The sequence below is a fragment of the Fukomys damarensis genome, unplaced genomic scaffold, assembly GCF_012274545.1.
Source record: "Fukomys damarensis isolate Sample0158 unplaced genomic scaffold, DMR_v1.0_HiC HiC_scaffold_10, whole genome shotgun sequence".
Taxonomy (NCBI): domain Eukaryota; kingdom Metazoa; phylum Chordata; class Mammalia; order Rodentia; family Bathyergidae; genus Fukomys; species Fukomys damarensis.
This window is the reverse complement of record NW_022900922.1, coordinates 34,373,556-34,394,464: the sequence shown is the minus strand read 5'-3', so window position 1 is coordinate 34,394,464 and position 20,909 is coordinate 34,373,556. Positions and strand designations below refer to the sequence as shown.

The window sequence follows — 20,909 nt, the reverse complement described above, 5'->3', positions numbered from 1 at the left end:
TTTGCTCAGTTGCGGTGGCCTCCCTTGCAAGTGCAAGGACCCGAGTTCAATCCCCGGGACAAAAAAAAAAAAAAAAAAAAAAGAATGATAATGGAGTACGCTCACTATTATTAGTGGGGAGAAAGTGTATCCAGGCTGATTAGTGTTATTATATTGTTAGTAGATCGGACTTGATAGATGGGCTAGTTTCCTAACCATGTGAATGAGCCCAGTAGACTATTTTATATATTGGCATACTGATTACTGCTATCAACAGTAAAAATATTAACAGTTAATTTTCTGTAGGAAGAACAGTGTTGTTAAGATCTAGATTCTTACTTTTTGTTATTTGTCTTTAATTATTCCTCCAAGAAAATTTTTTTGTGGTAATGTTCCCTGTCCCTCTGGCTATTTCATACTTAACTTATTTTGTTTGTTTTTAGAAAGATGTGAAGATAAGGTTAGGGGATTTTCTGCTCCAGGACTGGGAATGTAGCTCAGTGGTAGAGCACTTGCCTAGCCTGTGCAAGCCCGTGAGCTCCATTCCCAGTGCCAGGGGAAGAAATGAAGGAGGGAAGGAAAAGATGAAAAGGAAGGAAGGAGGTAAAGGAGGAAGGGGTGAAATACTTGGAAGACAGAAGCCTAGCATGGTTAGAATTCTCATTAATTCTTTTATGAGATTAAAATAACCAGCTTAATTGAGGTATAACTGACATTAAATACACTATGCATATTTAAAGTATATTTTCATAGTCCTTCAAGTTTGCTATAATGTACATAATGTACTTTTGATACCAGTGTAAAAATCAAGATAATACATACTTACATTTTGTCCAAAGTCTTCCTCCTGCCTGTACTGTGTCTCACTTAGGCAAACAGTTATCTGCTGTCTGTAGCTGTTAAGTAGTATGCATTTTCTACATTTATATGAGTGGAAACTTATAGTATACATTCTTTTTTATAGTCTGCCTGCGTAATTTTACTTGGTGTAATTATTGTGAGATTCATCACTGTTATGTGTTTATCAGTAGTTCTTTCTTTTTACTGCTAAGCAATATTCCCTCCCACAGCTTATCCGTTCATGCACTGGAAGACATATAGGTTGCTTCAGGGTTTTTTGCTGTTACAAGTAAAACTCCTATGAACATTCATGTCTGAATCTTTTTGGGAACATATGCTTTTACTTATGTTGGGTAAATCCCTAGGAGTGAAATGACTAGATCATTTTGTTTAATTTGCAAATAAATTAATAAACCATTTTCTGAAGTGGTTGTACCATTTTGTGTTCCTACCAGTGGCGTATGAAAATTTCAATTGCTCTACATCTAAAGCACCTCTTTGTGTGGTCAGTCTCTGTAATTTTCACCATTCTGAAAGAAGTGAAGTGATCTGTCAGATAAATTTCCACTTTTTAAAAGAACTTCCTGATATACAAGCCAGAAGAGAGAAATGGTTCCCACATGGTGACCCGTGTTGCATCTAGAAGGACGACGAAATATATGAAGAGAAGCTTATTTTAATCACAGGAAAGTGTATCTTTTGTTGTTCTTCATGTAGGAGATAACTTTTAAAGCCCAACATTTATAAGAGATAACACATAAAGGCATAATGAATAATACAAAGTCTTGGCCTTTGCTAGGAGCCATGGTCTCCATTCCCCAATTAGGACATTGCTGTTCACAGTGCTTGAGCCATCAGTAATTTTCATATGTCTGGATTTTTCCTATTTATACATGTAACCAAATGTGTATTGAAAAAGACTGTTGACATTTTAAACCCCCCTGCTGCTTTGTTTTAGAAGGTATTTTTGAACACCTTTGCTGCCATATTGTGACATGCGTTACTCATGTGATATTTGAGAAGCCATTAAATGACCTCCTGTATTCTCTATGCATATACAATTTTTAAAAGATCATATCAACTTCAGGATAACGCCTTTCCTGAGGGATGGGGGATAATAGTAGTGTTGGTCCAGAACCTAAGATGTATGTGTTTTCATGATGTTTTGTTTTTTTAAAAAAGATATAATGTTGAATATGACAAAATGTTCTGACTTAATTAAATTGAATAATGGGTTTATGGATGGTTGCTATTTTCTACTCCTGTTTCTAGATTTAAAACATTCCATATTAAAATGGTATAATGTGATAGTGAAGCAAGCTTCATGTAGAGATTACTAATGTGAAAATCCTATTACAGCCAGCGTCTCTTTATTTTCATAATGAAAGAATGGAATTGGGACATTTTTAACAGTCATATAATCTATTTAACACTGAAATGTAGGGAGATGGAGTGTGTTGCTCAGGTCATTTTATAGCACAGTGGCACGGTGGGATAGAAAGGAGCCTGGTATTTCAAGGAGGTACTGTTCTGCTTCTGGTACCTTTATAGAAAAATTCAGATGAGCCTGAACTTGTCCAACTGTGGAGAGAATCTTTTCAGAGCTATCCTTAATTACATCTTCTTGCACATTTCTGTAATCAAATGATATGCTATTTATGTGATTTAGAAACTGAATTTCTACAGGGTTGCAGGCATTGTGCTATGGAACAGGCTGGACATAACTGCAGTCTTCAAGGAGCCACAGAGAGCAGGGCAGCTACACCAGGACAAGCATGTGCCCCAGGCCAGGTCCTGGTGCAAGATACAGGAAAAGTGAGAATGAGCCATTGAGAGGGCCAGGGGTGAAACAAGGGGAGCTAGGGGAAGAAAGGAAGAAAAGCTAGCAGAGCAGGTGAGACACAGTTGCCAGTCATTGAGAAAAAGCATAACATGGTGCACAGATTTAGGGAGAAAATATATGCAAAGGAAGGGAAAATGATTTACAGCCAGTCTTATGCCCACTGAGAAATGGTAGTGTGGAAACAGAATGAGTAAAATGAAGTTGCTCTGAAACACTGAACGGGTCAGTTGGTATGTTAGCCCTCCATTTTCTGACTTTCCAGAGTTCAGACAGTACTTGTTTCATGGGCGAACCAAGTGAAGTAACACATGACAGTGCCTTATAAGTTAAACATTTTGAATGGGAGAACAGTAAAAATGAAAGAAGGGAAGGGAAATTAAGATGGTCAAAACAGACCGTGCGGGACTGAGAAAAACAGTCAGGGAGTGGTTCCCATGCCTGTCCTCGGCATTAGGTCGAGTGCAATGCTATGCCTCTGTGTACCAGCCTGGTGAGGGTATTCTGTGAGGTAAATTCTGCAGTGCCCTCCCTGAACTCTAGCAAATGCTTTCAAAAGCAAATGCTGTACTAGGCCCTCTGTGGATTGAGCATATCTATTTCTCTGAATGTCCTTCTGGGCTTTCCCTGGGGTTGTTTTTTTAACAGTTGTATTTGTCATTCAAAGCCACACATTGAGGTGAAAATTTGCAGAAAGCAGATTGCTTTTGAAAACCTTTCCATGATACTGGATTTTTCTGATTATGGTGCCTGTCCTGATGTGGTGGGCATGTGCATGGCTAGGAATTAAGACTCTTAAATTTTGAAACAGTCATGATATTGTGGTTTCTTGTTTTTGGGCATATATTTGTTTTATTGTTTTTCAAATGTTGTCGACCTAGACTTTTCAGTGTAAAATTTAATTACAGATCAATGTTGCTGATTTTATAGATCTTCCCATTCACTTTTTGTTTGTGACATTGACTTAGCAGAATTGTGAAGTGGAATTACAGCAAAAGACCCACGTGTTTGGAGAATACATGCTGTTCATGTGCACAAAAGTCTACCCGTGGGAGGCCAGGCATTTGGCTCAGTGGTTCCACTGCTTGCCTCGTAAGCTCAAGGTCCCGAGTTTAATCCTGTGTACCACCCCGCCCCACCAAAAAAAGAAAGTCTACCGGTGAAAAATCTTTGTATCTTTTCTCCCCTTGTGGCCACGGTCATTTTAAATCCCTTCACACAGGCTGAACACCCAGAAACGCATCACTCATGTGTCTTTTACTCACCCCCGTGTGCCAGTGCTTGAGCCATGGCTGGAAGACATGTGCGCCCATCCCCAGGTGTGTCTGCCAGGCTTGTCACATCAACTGTACTGCTTTGCAGGGGACACGTGGAGCGGGGTGGGAAGGTGACCTGGGTTATGAACCATGTGAGAGAGAGGGTGTCTACATCACAGACAACAGAGAGTGTGCATGTTTTCTGTGTTCATCCCAAACAGTCACAGCCCTCACCATGCTCCGCTCCTCCCTGAGCTCAGGAGGGAAGTGCGTGGTCCCTAGCTCAGGCACGTCAGCGCAGCCTTTGATTGTGCTTTCTGCTGTTGCTACTGTTTTTGCTTGTTTGTTTGTTTACAAACTTCTGAAAAATGTCTCGGTAACCCTAACTCTGCACCTGCATAATTAGTCTGAATGTCATTTAGATTCATAAAGACAGTAATGCTGATGATTGATGGCTGCTGTAGAGATGATGGTTAACAGTCTCTAACCCCATGTGAGCGACACGTTTTTTCTTTGGACCTAAATCTGACATGTAGGTATGGTGGTCTCCATTTTCAAGTAAGAAATCTGGCACAGAGAAGTTAAGTTGTGAAGATTGTAACTCTGTTAAGCATCAGAGCCAGTTTTAGCCCATGCAGTCTGAATTCAGAGCAATGGTAAAGGTTAGCTTTTTTGAAAGAATAGGACGAAACCATTTTAATAATATTTCTGAATTGTGATGCTGTGAAAACCATGATGTTCAAGCAAATAATAAAAACTGGGCCCCTTGCATGCTGCTACCTCTGATGGCCTCCTGCTCTTGGACTCCTGGCAGCCAGCTTGTGCTAACCCCTCTATTTGCTGCACCAGATCTAGTTACAGTTTGGCTACCAAGGGTCATGTAAAACTTTAGATTCACTCTTTTTCTAACTAGTTAGCAAATGGATAGTGTTTCTTAGGTCTCAGGAATGTTCAGTGACTCTTTTTATATTTATTTTTATAATCTAGGCTTTTCACCTTTTATTATTGTTGGATTCCTTTGTTCTTGAAAAGTAAAATTAAAAATTAGAACACATTATTTCCTTGTGGCAATTTGTTGTTATTACAGCTGCTTTAGTTTCAGTTTTCTTTCTTCCCTCCAATGTGGTTTATTATTTTCTGCTAACATTTCAATTGTATCCGCATCCTCAGGCTATGATAAGGAAGGTTATCATTTTAGAATTAGAAAGAAAATCACCCTTTGGACTGTTTTGATGCTTGTGAAATTCATTGTCATTTTTCACATTTCTCAGTTGTTTTCTATATAGTTTGTGCTGTGTTTGGCAGATCATTTCTTTGAGAGCAACTAAAGTGGGGATTTAGGATTTTTAAGATTTTAATTTCTCTTTCTCTCCTTTGGGGTTTATAGTCTTTCTGAGGCAGTCTCTTTCTTAGATATTCAGGTTTCCTTTAATACCTTTGCCCCATGGCACAGTGTAGACCACCTGGTAAGAGGTGAGATGGATTGTGCCGCTCTGCTGCTGGCCAGGGGTGTCACTGTGCTCCCCTTTTGTTTAAAAGCAAAAAGCCCAATTGTGATCACAGAAGTGCATCCTACAGCTTCCCCTCTAAAGGTCCGGCTGACTGGAGTCACTACCCCTTCCTTGGCGACAGACCCAGCTGCTGGCACCCTCCTTGCCCTTGGTCTGCCCTTCTCTGGGCTGTCCACACCCAAAGCCTGAAGGCAGCAGGAGCAACAGGTTTTGCACAGGGCAGATCTGATGGGCTGTGTTGTCCAGATCCTTGGCGAGGAAAAGGCTTTTTTGGGCTTCCTTGCTGTTACTTGATGGCTTCCTCTTCCCAACCTGCTGCCACTGTCTTCCTTCTGTTAGATGTTGATCCTCCGAAGAACCTGCTCGCCAGCCCAACCTACTTAGTGGCCTGTGGAGGTGTTTGTCCTTCTTTTGACTTTGACTGAGCTGCTTTTTGTATTCCTTATTGAATGCCGTCTGTTCCTGTTGTAGGAGAATAAGGAGTCTGATCGCAACATCTCGGCCTTGCAGAAGTACTTTGTGTGGCACCAGAGCCAGTGTTTTCTCACTGTGTGCCATGGGCAGGGCAGTGTGGGCCTCTGCTGCTAGACACACTGGGCTCTGATCTTGCATTACTAACTTGAGCAGAAACTTAGATTCGACGCCGAAGCAGTCTGAGCCACATCTCCTTCATTTTAAACCGGGCATAGGAATTACTGCACAGTGTGATGCCAGTCTTAAGTCAGGGTGAGCATTAAGGGAAGTATTTTAATGTAGTAACTGGCACATACTAAATGAACAACATATGTTAGTTTCTTCTGCAATATAAGTTAGAAACTTCTTTATGTTTTATAAAAAGCTGAGGGTTTTTAAAAGGACTAATGATCGATTTTCATAACCTTCAATGAAAACATCACCCACTGAGTGTTTATTAGGTGTCAAGCATTGTACCACATTCTTTGCATATGGTACAATGCATGTTTCCATGATGACTTTTATAAAAACCCTTGTGTGAAGTATTATTTTTAGCTTAAGATTGAGACAGTGAGATGTGAATTTGTCTGAGGTTACTGAGCTCAAAGTGGTAGAGTTCACATTTGGTCCTGATCTAGGAGGGCTCTTTGCATACATGCTGCCTTGGCCGGACCGGAGGAGCGTGGAAAGTGTGAGCCTTCTGTCTACAAGTCTTCTCTGTATAGCCCATAGGGGTCTGCAGTGGGTTTCCTGTGAGTGCGCATTGAAGAAGATTGAACCAGAAGCTGTGCATTGTGAGTCACCCCCAAACTAGGATGCTCTTAGGCTGTCTCCTGTGGGAGTGCCACTTATCCAGTGTCTCTGACCCCATGCCTGCTCACAGAATGAGAGTGCATCCAATTGGTTTGTACTTTATTTCTAACCCCATTGTGAGGTAGGGAAATGAGAATAACATCTTCATAGCCAAGCCCTAATCCAAAGGATTTCTACCTAGAGGGGTTGTAGAGCAATAGCCTGAAGCACTCTGCCACACTGGTCTTCTCCTCAGTCACACAGGAGACAGACAGTTGCGGGATCAGTCACACCATCACCAGGGGGTAGGGGGTAGGGATTGCTAGCCTTGTTCTTTCCCCCATAACTTTGCAGATGTCTTAGTACAGGGAGTCATTGTGAACAGTACTAACATTTTCTACTCCAAGCTTGGCAAACCCCACACTGAGGATTTCATTACTTTCTGTGAGAGGAGAAAGGTGATGTTTAGCGTTAACTTGGAGCTCAAATGGTTCCATTCCACTTAGCAGTCTGTAGCACTGGACTTCAGGGTGCCTGGCTATGTGTTGAAGTACCAGATATATATGGTGCACTAAAAACTCACAGTGGTGGCATTACCAGGTTTGTAAGGCCCTAGGTGGGGACAAAGTGGAAATTGAGAATGACTTCCTGCTGCCTCTAAGGCAGGCCTTGGAAATGGAATAAATGTTTACATGGATACTTCATGCCTTAAATGTGCCCCCTCTTCTTCTTACTGCCTTTCACATAGTTGCAAGGTCCAAAAACTATTCTTTTCCCTTGCCAGAGGAGAGACAAGAGATCCAGATAAGACAGACAGCATAGGGTAAGGGAGGCAGCAGGGCCCAGGATGCTCGTCCATGGGGACTCATGCAGTTACTACAAGGGAGTTGCCTTGGGTCAAGCTGGTGGGCTTAGCCCAGCACAGCTCTGGTTCTCCATCTGGGACCTGAGCTCTAGTTTGGCTCTTTCACTAATTAGTTGTATGCCTTGTCCTCTGTGAGTAATATTGAGACATTGTGAGTTCAAAATGTTATGTAGCACCTATAGAGGACAACTTGGCAATGTTTATTACAATAATAGAAGTATTTACTCTTTAACCCAACAGGGTATTTTGCTGCAACATTGCTTTCAATAACAAATATTGGGTATGTTCCAAATACACATCACTCTGGGAGTTCTTATAGAGAAATGTGGGCTGGGCACATGGTGGAACATGCTACAGGAGTGTGAGGAAGCACTCTGTGTGTTCACGTGGGGCGCCTCCAGGCAGACCATTAAGTGAAGACAGCATGGCGGAGACATCGTGTTCTGTTTTTAGGGAAGAAAAGAGGGAAATAGAAGTGGAAATTCGTGATTGCTTGCATCTGGCAATAAAAGAGAAACCCTGTAAATGTACTCCAAGGCTTCAGGAGAGTGGGGGGAGATAAGGGCAGGGATGCAGGTGAGATTTCTTACTGGGCTCTGTTACGTAGATGTGTCCAGCTAGAATGTTTTGAGTTTGAGCCATGTAATTGGATTACCTGTTCAAGAAATTTGTGTAAGAAAGCAATTAGAATTGAACAATATTCAGAAATCAGAAAAAGAAAAATCTGGCCTATATGCTGTTATTACATATTAGGTTTGAAAAGTTGTGGGTTTTACAGAAGCAGAAAAGATGGAATTGTCAGATCTCCGGGACTGTGGCAGCTAGGTAATTCCCCTGTTTAAATTGTGATCTCGATGACACCAGTTTTTCCAGAATGTATTTTCAGCTTGAGGAAACCCCCTTCCTTTTCCTTTCTACCTTCCTTTCCTTCCTTGGATACATGCTATGTGCTGTCAGGAGAGCATAGGAACATCCCTGGCTTCCGGCTTCTAGTCTACTGTTCCTCTGGTGCCTGCTAATGGAAAATATTGAAAAATTGATGCTGAATAGCCGTGATTAATTGCATATCTGTGTAGTCAGTTTTAAAAATTATTTGCTTCAGTGGAGGGTAGCCTAGGTAGGATGTAGGAAATCACTGGTGTCCTCTAGTTGGAGCCACGAACTGCTCTAAAATTTAGATATTACTGCCCATGGAAGGTGTTTCTGATTGCAAATTCCCATCTTTAATGTAAGTTGATTGAGAACATGGGAAGAATCTCCTTCATGACCTTAGGTCAGTGAAATTGCATGTGTACTGTGTTCAGTGTGAGATCTATTATTAAGTTGGAAGTGGAGTGAAATGTAGTTGATGTCTACAGGTATCAGACAGACTGCTCAGGTACCGTGCATTGCACAGGAGGCAGAGAGGCGGACCTGACCATGCCCCACATCCATTCTACTCTGTGTTCCCATGTGGTCTTTCCAGAGGTCTTAGAAACCGTGCATGGAGTGGGCAAGGTGTAACACTCGTCCTGGCCCCTGGTCTCAGTGTGAGGTAACAGCATCCGCCAGAATTGAGAAAGAATTGGATTTCTTGCTGCATGTTTTCCCCTTGGGGTCCCATCACCATGGTGGAAAGAACTTCCGCTTACCATTTTGGAGGTCACCTTTGAGGAATTGCCTCTAGACTTTTAGCTGTCTTAATTCTTGAACCAACTGAGTGTTCCCATTCAGAAGAGAAAGCAGTCAGTGCCTGGGTTTCCCCAAGAGGACCTCTTCTGCTTGGGAAAACCTGGACTCCTGCAAGATCTTTTCTGGGTAAAATAGCTGTTGTTACACAGTCTGTGGAGATAAGGCAGCTGGGGCCCAGGGCATTAACTTTCCCATAGTTTCACAGGAAAAAAGGCAGGAAGCAGAGATTTGAACTCAGATTTGGGTTTATTTAAAAGTAAAATTTCTTCTCCTCAGCTCTAGGCTGAAAATTGAGGTGTTCGTTCCTAAAGAGTTGCTATAATCTCACAGCCTTCTGAAGACATTTTATTTTTTATTTTATTTTGGTACTGGGGATTGAACTCAGGACCTTGTGATTTCTGAAGTCATTTTAAAAAGCTCTGAACTTCATGTGTAAATGTGGTTTAAGCAAGTTATTAACCATCCAAAAAAATAAAAATAAAAAACAAAGAAAAAGAAAAAGACCTCAACATTCCATTCCATTAGATATATAAAACAAGGTTTAAATTCCCCTCTAACCCGAGTAAGAGGTTATTCTAATGAATAATAGATTCATATATCTTGGACATGGTTATTAAAAATTTCCCTCTATTAATGTATACAAAATGTGTGGTATTTTTAGTGGATGTTTTTGATGAATACTGTTGCTTGACATGTGAAATATGTCATAATTTTGAGCTAGTTATTTTTTTATTATAAAAAGCAAGTCAAGATGTGTTTTCAACCAGATATAATTTTGCAATAATTTTGAGGTTATGGGGCAAAAAAATAAGAACAAATATATTTTCAGGCTAATATCAAAATATCTAAAAAATAGTTCTAGTATCAGTGATTTAAAAGAAAACAGTGTTCATTTGTCAGTGTAACTGATATTTAAGTTGTTAGAATATATAAAAGAATATGGTATTTTGGTAATATACATTAGCTAATATACGTTACTTTCAAAGAATTACTGTCTATGTTTGAAGTAGAGCCAGAGGCTGCTCAAAAATAAGTTTGGCAGATTTGGGTTTTTTGTCTCTTTTTGTAACGTAGGAAAAACTGATAATTGAAGAACGTAGAGGAGAAGAGTAAATAGTGGTGTGTAGATTTGGCTTCTTTGCAGGGTTGTATTGATTTTAAAAAGAAACTTGGCAAAGGCTCCGAGGGAGTAAAAGGATTGAAAGTGGCTCATTCTCATAGTCACAACATCTGCCTATCTGTTTTCCGTTTTAGTTTTTGTGTTATCAATGGGCTGTGCTGTTCAGGTCATTCATATTTGTCACCTTTGTGGCTTCTGGAAGACGTTTACCTTCTTTGCCTTCTCATGCTTTGCGGGGGGGGGGTTAGCTTTCAGCAGGAGCAGTTACTTTCATTGCCACTCACAGAAACAGCTGGAGGGTGACTGAGCGGGAAGGAGCTAAGGGCCATGGTGGTTGAGGTCTTCTGCCCCCAAGAGCAAGGGTCAGTGCAATGTACTGCCATTTTATTTTCAGAATTTGTTGAGTATTACAAAGCAAATCAAAGTTACATGTTTTTAATTATGGAAGCAATAAACTGGAAGCCTTTAGTGAAAGGTTACCGGAGAGAAGTGACCTTACACCACCGTGTTGTTCCATTCTTGTGCGGGGCTGGCACCATCAGCCCCAACCCGATGAGTGCCAGTAAACAGGGGCTCTGTCCGGAGGCCTGGGTCTCTGGGGGGCCTGCAGTAGGCGCTTACTTGCTGATGTACCTCGATCATGGAATGACTTTAACCAATAGATGATTCTTTTGAATGCTTCTACACATCTTGAAAATTCTTTGTCTCACATTAGGGAAACCTAAGCTATTATAGTTGTGAGATATAAAACTATATAAACTAGACTCTCTATAGCGAGTCCAGAGAGTTTTTAAAAAGGTTCACTCAGCAAATTAACTTGTGCAGACTTCCCCTTTTGTGTTCCAGGCGCTTGGGTAGTATTTAATTGTGTGAGGTGAAATTGTGATGCTAGCCCTTACTCTGTTGCTGTTTTTGGTAAGATTCAAGCCAAGAATAAAAAAAGCCAGGTACACAAAATTTATTTTTCTAAACTGCTTTCATAAAATGATTTGTACTTACCTAGTAGAAGTTAAAGGATGGCGGAAGTGATTTTGTCTGCAAGTCTGCCTGGGTTCAATTTTAAGTCCCAAGGCCTCATATATTTCTCTTTGCCAGCAGGGTCATTCATCTTTGCTGCTTTTTATAAAAATACTGATAGGGAATTGTAGGTCCTAAAGAAGGGCAAGTACACAGGTATGCAGATGCCATCTTCTCAGATTTGGCTGTAATAAGCAGCTGCTTGATCATGTGAGCTTCACACAGACAAGGCTGGACTTCTTGGGCAACTTGGGGACATTTCCCTAATGGCCCTCCAGGGGACCAGCTCTCCTCTCCCCAACCTGCTAGAAAGGGCGTTGGTGAAATCTACTCAGCAGCAAGCATTAAGCTGTTGTTGTGCGTAAGACCATGGATGAATCTTACAGTAATTATACTGAGTGAACGAAGCCAGATGAGAGTGCATTCTGTGTGATTTCATCCTTATAACATCCAGGGGAATGCCAACTCAGCTGTAGCATCAGATCTGGGGTACTTGGGAATGTGGAGGGCCAGGAGAAAAGGCTGGGGCTATAGTCGGTGGGGGAGTGGGGGGATAGGCAGAGGCACAGGAAGTTGTAGGGGTGATGCGTCTGCTCATTACCATGACAGGGGTGACATTTCACAGCTCCATTTGTTACCATTTCTCAGATTGCACATTTCCCCATGTAAAGCTTCGTGTCTGCCTTCTATGCCACGTATAAAATAGGGGGAGATATGTATTGCTGTTATACATAACAATCACTTGACTGACACTTGCCATAGACAGCAGGTAACCAAGAAAATAAATGCAGCTAAAATAGAAGAGAGGAAGATCTACGTTCTTCTTTGGAATTTGGGGGTACAGGGAAGGTCCTATGTCTCATAATTTTGTTCTCATCCCATTTTTGATGGATAGGCTAGGAATTATTGTCATTATTCCACTGCTGGGGATTGAACCATTGCACTGAACAATGGAACAGCCCTTTCTGTCTTTTATTTTGAAACAAAGACTCCCTAAGTTGCCAAGTTGCCCACATTGTGCTTGAATTTGTGATCCCCCTGCCTCAGCCTCTCAGAGTGCTGAGATTCCAGGTGTGTGCTACCACACTGGGCTAGGGAATTGCTTTTTAGTTGCAAAGGTCAGGGTTTTAGAGTTGAGCAAACCAGGGTTTGTTGCAGTCATCTGCTGGTGACTTGGGGCAGGACCCTTGACTTCTATAACAAAGATTTTCTGTATCTGTGAATGGGATTATAGAGAATGTTTTGGTTTTATTAACTTCTAAAAATTTTTTATTAGTGCATTTTTACAGTACATGTTTCCTTTCCTTGTGTGGAGCTGGTACCTGGAAGTAACTCATCTCAATTCCCTTTTCATCCCTTTCCCCTCCCTCTGTCTCTTGATCCCCTTTCCATTTGAGGAAGACTCCTCACCCTGTTTCCTATTATCTTTTAATTTACCCTTTATTTCTAATTTGCGTTTTGTTATTTTTACTCATTTTACATTCTGATTTTCGCAAGATTTAAAATACACATAGATAGTCTTGAGTGAGCTCGTAAAGTACTTTAAATTCACAAGGGGGCATGTTGTCATGGAGAATCAGTTCTGCAGCCAGGCCTGGAAAGAAGTGCACAGCCGTCCCCAGAGGGGCAAGTGCCGGTGATGCCTGGGACGCATGCGCTCTGCCTTTCCCACGGCGTCTCCAGCTCAAGGCAACTCATCTCATCTCGCTCTCCTCTGTCAGGGACCCTGCTCCATGTCAGCTTTCTCTGCTTAGGGTTTGCTTGTCTTTTCCGCTGACGACGACGACGACGACGAGGACGAGGACGACGATGATGATCATGTCAAATGTGCCGTATTTCTGATTGCTTATTGAAAATCTGTTCTGCCATTTAGTGTGACTTTTCATGTTTCTTTAGACTTACGTGTATTTGTCATTCATCTGTAGGAAAAATGTTTTACTTTTAAATTGTTTTCCTTAATCTGGCAAATAGATCTTACTGTATTAAAAATATAATATTTTTTCCATCTCTTATAAGCAGTTTTTAAAAAATTAAAACATATTCACCTGAGGGAAAGTTGATCAGTGTTTCTTAAACTAGTCCTATGATTGTGTAAAACCAAAACCCTGGAGGCCAGAGGGATCTCTGAGTCAGAGGGTTCACCAAGCCATTGTAGGTGCTACCCAGACAAGGACGAAGTCCGGGGCAAGTCCTGAAAACTACCAATCAGCAGTGCTAGGTAGCAGTGGGAAATAGGTCCACATGACTAGAGTTAAGACTGTTGGAAAGAAGTCATAGATCAGTTTAGCTGTAGATAAGAGAGGCGCAGTTATGGTTACACCATGCAGGGAATGCTTTGGGATAGCAGTGCAGTTCATAAAGAGAGATAAATGCTGTACTTGTTGCTCAGACAGGTTGAGTGGATGTTTACCTTCCAGAAAGTTCCTAGGCCTGCAGGTCACCCAGGAAACCCAGGTGGTAGGCTGTGATGGGCTTTAGAAAGGTGATTGTCTTTTTTATTTTCCTGCATCTGTTAATTTTTTTTTTTTTTAATTTTTGGTTTTTTGAGACAGGTAGTTGAGACTGACCTGGAACTCACTATATAGGCCAGGCTGGTCTCGAACTCACAGGAATCCTCCTGCCTCAGCCTCCTGAGTGCTGGATTTACAGGCCTGCACCACCATGCCGGGCTCCTGCATCTGTTAATTAACTTCTCTTATCTCTTCTCTGTCCATCCTTTGGCCCTTATAATTAAACCTGAGATGTCTCAGAGTTTTTCTTTTATCAGTTGATATGTAAATTTGGTATAGAAGAATATAGCGGTGGGGCTGGGGATTTAGCTCAGTGGTTCCACTGCCTGCCTCACAAGCACAAGGACCCAAGTTTGATCCCCAGTACCCCCCCCCAAAACCCAAAAACTCAGAGTTTTTCTTTTATCAGTTGATATGTAAATTTGGTATAGAAGAATATAGCGGTGGGGCTGGGGATTTAGCTCAGTGGTTCCACTGCCTGCCTCACAAGCACAAGGACCCAAGTTTGATCCCCAGTACCCCCCCCCAAAAAAGAAAAAGAAAAATATAGGGTTTTTCTTTTTGGAAACTGAAATGGTTCCATTGACATTTATAGAAACTAACCGGATTACCTCCCATCTCCTGATCTTGGCCTAATTTTTTCTGCTGTCAGGTGGTTCTGGGGAATTGACAGGTGATTGATTTGGTTTTAGAGGGTCCTGGAACTACACAAAGTGTTTTTCAAATTGGGAAAGACATGCCTAGTTTTTCACAAGTTTTAAGATTTATTGCCTCACCCTAACATGTTGCAAATTAGTTTGTTTGCTATTTATTTTACTCAGATTGTAGTAATTGGTGTCATTAGCCAAAGGGCAAACTTGATCACAAGGAAGTGTAGACTTGTAATGCTTTGTTTTTTCTTGGAACCTCTGCAGGGCTGGAGATTCGATGGGTGGACTGCTACTTTCCTTTCACTCATCCTTCCTTCGAGATGGAGATCCACTTCCAAGGAGAATGGCTGGAAGTTCTTGGCTGTGGAGTCATGGAACAGCAGCTGGTCAATTCAGGTAGAAGAGTCCTGTGTTTTATTTCCAGGTGTTTAGATGCACCCTGCCTTTCCGAGCATCTCACTGACAGGCCCCACTCCTCTAGGGGCGGTGGCGCTGTCCTCTCTCCTCTGTGCCCCGACCCCTCTCTGGCCCTGGGCTCGGGAAAGCCTCCCTTCTCACCTCTCAGGTTGCACAGGTGCCTCATCCTTGCAGGTCAGCTCTTGGCTGCTGCTCGTTGGCATGCCACTTTCTCTGTGCCCCAGAGGCATCTGGTACATGTCACGTGAGTGCAATGTGTCTTCCAAGCTACTCAAGAACAGACCTACTGTGTAACACTTTTTTGTTCTTATTGCACTCGGTATAGTATCCAAAATTCAGCAGGTATTTCATAAATACACAAACATAATATAAAAACACTAAGGCCCAAAATATGTAGTCCTTTCCTTTATGGCACTTTCCATGTAGACAGTGTCATTAACTGAAGGAAAGTAGAAAGAGGTCACTGATTAAATGCTACCCTTATCTGTGTGTGCTTGGGAAAGGTTTTTCCAGCTGTTTGCTGCAGGACCATTGCTTTAAAAAAAAAAAAAGATTGCTTCTAAAGTTAGTTTCAGAAATTTGAGATTTTTAAAAATCACTATCTGGATTTAGTTTTTAAATTTGTGGAGTAGAAATTCTCCAGGCAAAGTAAAGGGCTGAGCATTTGAGCTTAGCGCATATATAGTAAACACTGAATAGACAGCAACTGGCGGATTGTCCTGGCGGCCCCTCTGCTGTGCTCCTGTAGAAGGGCATTCACTGCCTGCCGGTCCGAATGTCTGCAGCAGGATAGACAAGGTGGTTCCTGGTAGACCATGGCTCTGTGATGTCAGCTCATGGGGCTAGAGAACAGAGATGAAGAGGCGGCGTGGCAGGAAGTGTGGGACCTTGTGTTGCTGGGAGATGGGTTTCCTAGCTTTCCCTTCTCACTCTTGTCACCCAGTAAGGCCCATTCTGCTGCTGCACAGGATGCTCAGCACTGAACAGTGAATTTTGGAAAAGAGTTTATTCACAAGATGGATAGTAAAGAAATGGGATCCCCAAATCCCAATTTTAGGATGTGATTTATAGTTTATGTGTGGTTTGTGGTTTATGCTTGGTTTATGATTAGGTTTATGGTTTATGTGTGGGATAAAGAAACAGGATGGTTTGAAGTTTGTTAGAGGCAAGGCAAGGTTAAGCAACGAATGGCCTACACATCCATAGTCAGACTATGGGCTCTGTTGGATGCATGGTAGCATGGTCCGATGATGGAGTCTTTGGCCATGCATATGACAACTGCCCAGGTCGCAGATGAAGGGTTGTTTGTTTAACCAGCTTGAGATCGACAATAGAAGCTTCCACATGCCTCAACACTGCTAGAACAGTTTTTACCATTGAGACCATACAGGAGAGGAGTTACTAACAGCAGAACTGACAGTATACTGCTTAGGGATGTGACTTCTGAAATTGATGATCAAAACAAGAAGCTAAAAGCATACAGAGCTCATGGGATTATTCCAGTTTTCCCTTGGTTTTACTCTTACGCTCTCCATCTCTAGGGATCTGAGCTTAATAAATTCACAGACCCTTTTCCATTCTTCTGAGGAAGGTGGGGGAAGCTCAGCACAGTGCCAATGCTGCATGGATGGTTTTCAGATATTCAAAGGGCTGTCCTAGTGACAAGGGTCAACAGAGCTTGAAGTTAGGGCCTGTAAAAGAGGCCTGGAGACTTGTACTTAGATGCTTGAAACCCAGGCATTTTTGTTATAACTCTGTCAATTAACAGTGTGTGTCTTCAGGCAAGTTGCATATTTCTTGTGGTCCTTGCTTTTTTCACAGTGAAATGGACACAATGATGCTGTCCTAATATTTTCAGTGTGAATATTAATTGAGTTGCTACTTGACAGAGGATCTGGTCACAGTCAACATTCAGAGAAAATGGATTGTTGATGTTGTGATATTTAAACTTTTTCTGATCATCACTGACATTTATCAGCAGAGCGTCCTCTTTGTAGGAAATATTTAAACAGTGGCCATCCTGCAAATTACAGAACCACCTTCTCAGTATGTGCAACCAGTTACTGTTTTGATCTGTAGTCATCTCGGTATCCATGATTCTAGATTGAGTGAATTTAGAGGGAAAACAAAAAGTAATCAGAAATGAAACGAAAAGAAAAATCAGCCAATAGATGTGTATAGATTGACTAGAAAGAGGTGAATTTGAAGTAGTAGGGGCAAGTAGGTCAGATTTTATATCCCCTTGAGTAGGAGCTGACTGCAAATACTTTTTTTTTTAAAGAAAAAAGTCAAATGAATCCTAGGCTTCCTCTAGAGGCGCCTGGGGTCAGGGCAAGAGCAGATATGGGGCGACCAACTGACATTTTCTGTCATCCCTTAAAATTGTGTGTTCTTATACGTTTTCTAGTATCTTGCAGGAGTTCTTACAAGGTTTATTTATGCTGTAATTTGGCTGAATATAGTTACCAAAAACAAGTTTCCAAATCATTATTGTACATTAATGCTACTGCTGTTCTATAATTAGATGAGCCATAACGGACGCTCTCGAAGGGAATGGGGAAAGTAAAACACAAGCACACACCCCTAAGATGCAAATGTGTTTTGGTGACTCACAGCGATGGTAGGTTGTGCTTCAAGTTGGTGGGAAATTTTTCCCATAAAATTTAAATTACGTATTTTCCAAGAGGGAGGAACTAAAGAAATGGAGGTTGAGAGACAATTTTTAAAAGAAATCCTGTGTAGATTTTGCTCTCTGAACTTGAAGTCATTGTGACAGAGTTTGGCTCTGAGTTCTTGGAGATGAATGTGTGTTGACTTCTTCAGACAAAAATTTTAAGTTCTGTGCCTGGCAGTCCCTATCCACAGAAATTATTTGCAAATACAGCTGATTTTCTGTTTTCTGAGCTCCTGCTGTCTCAAAGACTGGGTGACATTATCCTATTTCAGTTTTCCCCCTTTCTGCCTTTTCTCCTACTTGTTCTTTCCTCTATCCTCTTCATTCCTTTCCCTTCTCTTCCTCATTTCCTGTCTTTAAAGAGAACTTCCAGAAAAATCAGTGGATGGGTGTTCTGAGTCTCTGTTAGGGTTCTTACACTGGGTCGGGGAAGTGCGAGTTAACCAGAAACGCGCAGCTAATGTTGGAGCGGTGGCAGCAGCAGTGGCAGACATTGTTCAAGCTCTACGGTGTGCCAGTGTGAGCACCGCTTTCTGTGCTCTGTTCCATGTAACCTTGCTAAGCAGCTGTGAGACAGATGCTGTCAGGCTCACTACTTACGGAGACCGAGGAAGGTGATCCACATCAAATAGCTAGATCATGCTAGTAACTGACATAAGTATTTCTAGAGCAATTAAGCACTTGGCAACAACACTACCCGGGTGGTAAATTACATGACTTTGAAGGGCCTAAAAATTGATTTCACATAGACCATTTTACCTAACATAAAATGAAGAATAAAATCTAACTCTGGGTAAGGTGGTGCACACCTGTAATCCAAGTGGCTTGGGAGGCTGAGGCAGGAGAATTCTAAGTTCAAGGCCAGCATGGGCAACTCCGAGGCTGACTGAGACTCTTACTCAAAACAAAAACAAAATAAAAAACAAAAACAAGATCCAAGGATGTAGCTCAGTGTGAAGGCCCTCGGTTCCATTTCTAGTACCAGATGAATGAATTGAATCTTCAAATAAAATGTTCTGTAATGAGATACTTGTTCTATAATTAGACGTCTTTTAACAAGGGCTGTGCTGCTTGTGTGTCATCTTCTGTGACAGTGCACTTAGTCAAAGCGTGAGCTGAGATTCTAATTCAAGCAGTCGATGAAAACATTTCACACACTGAAGTGGGTTATGGCGCGTGTGCTGGGGACACAGAGTAAGGCTCTTCCACGTGGCTTGTGGAATTTTACTTTATCTTTTCTTTCTTAGGTCATAGTATCTTCACCATTGCTCTCAGGCTCCTGAAGCCTTGGTAATTGCAATGTGATTGGTGACCACTTTCACGATGACTTGTTTTTTCTTGAGAAGGTGTTTTGAGGACAGAACTGAGTCATGTCCCCAGATATACATGCTGTTTCCCACTGGGCTGTCAGGCTACTCCTGTCTTTTCGCACAGAAGATGGAGCACAGGCCAGGAAGGAATTTACCATTGAGTGAGCCTCGTACCTCGGCCAACGGGGAGGAAGAGGATCTAAAGTGGAAAATAACTTCAAGAACAGGATCTGCTTCTTTGTTAAAATTTAAAAATTGACTCTTTTGGGACGCCCTCATACCTGGATAGTTTCCAGCTTTAAAAATGAGTAAATGTTGTTTACTTATTTGTGTATTCCATGTTTCTCGAAGTCCCGCTAAGGTTGTAGAAGGCCAGTGGGTATTGTGCTTGCCTCCAAGAAGGTCACAGTACACATAGACCCGAGAGTTGTGACTGCAGTGCCGTGTGTCAGTGTTTGCAGCAGAGGCACAGGGGCAGAGAGAGGAGAGGAGAGGGGCTCGGAGAAGATTGTACCCTCGTCTTGTGCTGATTACTTCCAAGGTGGAAGACTGATGACGCAGATGTGTAGAACGTACATCTCCGAGTCAGTCTTAATTCTTGGAAACAGAGTTGAGTACTTTGTCTCTGCTCGTTGCCCACTTAGTACACTCGCTGGTTGTTTTTCTTTGTGAGTGTGAATCTGTTTCCAGACCATTCCTCCTTCTGATCACTCATCTCTGCACTACATGCAGTTACATGAAGTAGTGTTACTGACCTAGGGTGGGGAACATTTAGATTACAGAGCCCGAGGCTTTACCCAGCCATGGTGTTAGATACAAGTAGACATCCTGCTTGTATACTTAGCATCTTTTGTGTCACAGCAGTGTTCTGGCAAAGAGGAAGCTACAAAAATGGAGATTTGCCTTCTCCATCTGAAAACTTAGAAAGACAGCAGGGCAGTGCCTAGCTCAGATCTGAAATGATGCAGTGTTGGACCATGTTTTAAAGGCTTGGCCCTCAGCTTGGTGCTATTGGAAGGTGGTGGAATCTTTAAGAGGTGGGGCCCAGTGGAGGGAAGTCAGGCCACTCAGGGTATCCCCTAAGGGGATTTTGGGACCCCAACCCTTTCCTGCCTCTGTCTTTATTCCCTGACCCCCAGGAGGTGAGGAGTCTTCTCATTGCTGACATTATGATTCCATGGGTTCCAAATGGCCATGGACTGAAACCTCCAAAACTGTGCAATAAAACGAACCTTTCATTTTATAAATAAATTTAAAATATATATATATTTTGTACTGGGGATCAAACTCTGGTCCTTGTGCTTTGGAGGCAGGCAGCCAATGAGCTAAACCCCTGGCCCTCAAACCTTTCCTTTTTATAACTAGATTATCTCAGGTGTTTTGTGATAGTAATGGAAAACTGAGTAGCACAGGTAGATTGGACTATCACTGAAGCATGGTCCTACATACTTCATAAGCACCATTTTTGAGAGCAAGCTTTGTGATATGAGAAGAAGGAGCTGTGTTTGCCAGTTGGGTCAGTGAAAGGCCTCACAGAGGAGGTGGCCTTTGAATGGGGCCTTAGAAAGTGATTCTTAGATGTGTGATGTGCAGTCACTTGGATAGCATAGGTAACATGCCTACCACCCATAGAGTGTCAGAGTCTGTAGGTGCGCTTTAAAGAAAGGCCCTAGATAATTTTGTGAAGGACTCACACAAGGAACATGCTTTGAACACCCTATCTTTAGGATAGGTTCAATATGACCCCAATTTTACTAGGGTATAATTAAAGTGTAATGAACTTTCAATAGTATTTGAAGTATGTGATTTGTCAGGTTTTGACATTTGTATACACTCCAGAAGCCATCACTAAAATCAAAGTAATAAATATTTTCATCACCAACCAAGTTTTCTCATGTTCTTTTTGCAGTCAGCCCCTCCTTCCAGCCTTTTCTTCAGGTAACCACTGATCTACTATATTTCAGTTGCTTTGCCTTTTCTAGCATATTATATATATGGGATCAT

General features: G+C 41.9%; 1 protein-coding gene across 6 annotated transcripts in view; it reads left to right on the top strand.

The window, feature by feature from the left end:
- Fars2 (phenylalanyl-tRNA synthetase 2, mitochondrial) overlaps nucleotides 1-20,909 on the top strand; it is a 445,419-nt gene that overhangs the window by 134,842 nt on the left and 289,668 nt on the right. For all 6 annotated transcript variants that reach the window (XM_010622793.2, XM_033761935.1, XM_010622796.3 and 3 more), the window contains one exon: nucleotides 14,769-14,900. In XM_010622793.2, coding sequence (XP_010621095.1) covers nucleotides 14,769-14,900 — 132 coding nt within the window. The remainder of the gene's footprint in view (nucleotides 1-14,768; nucleotides 14,901-20,909) is intronic.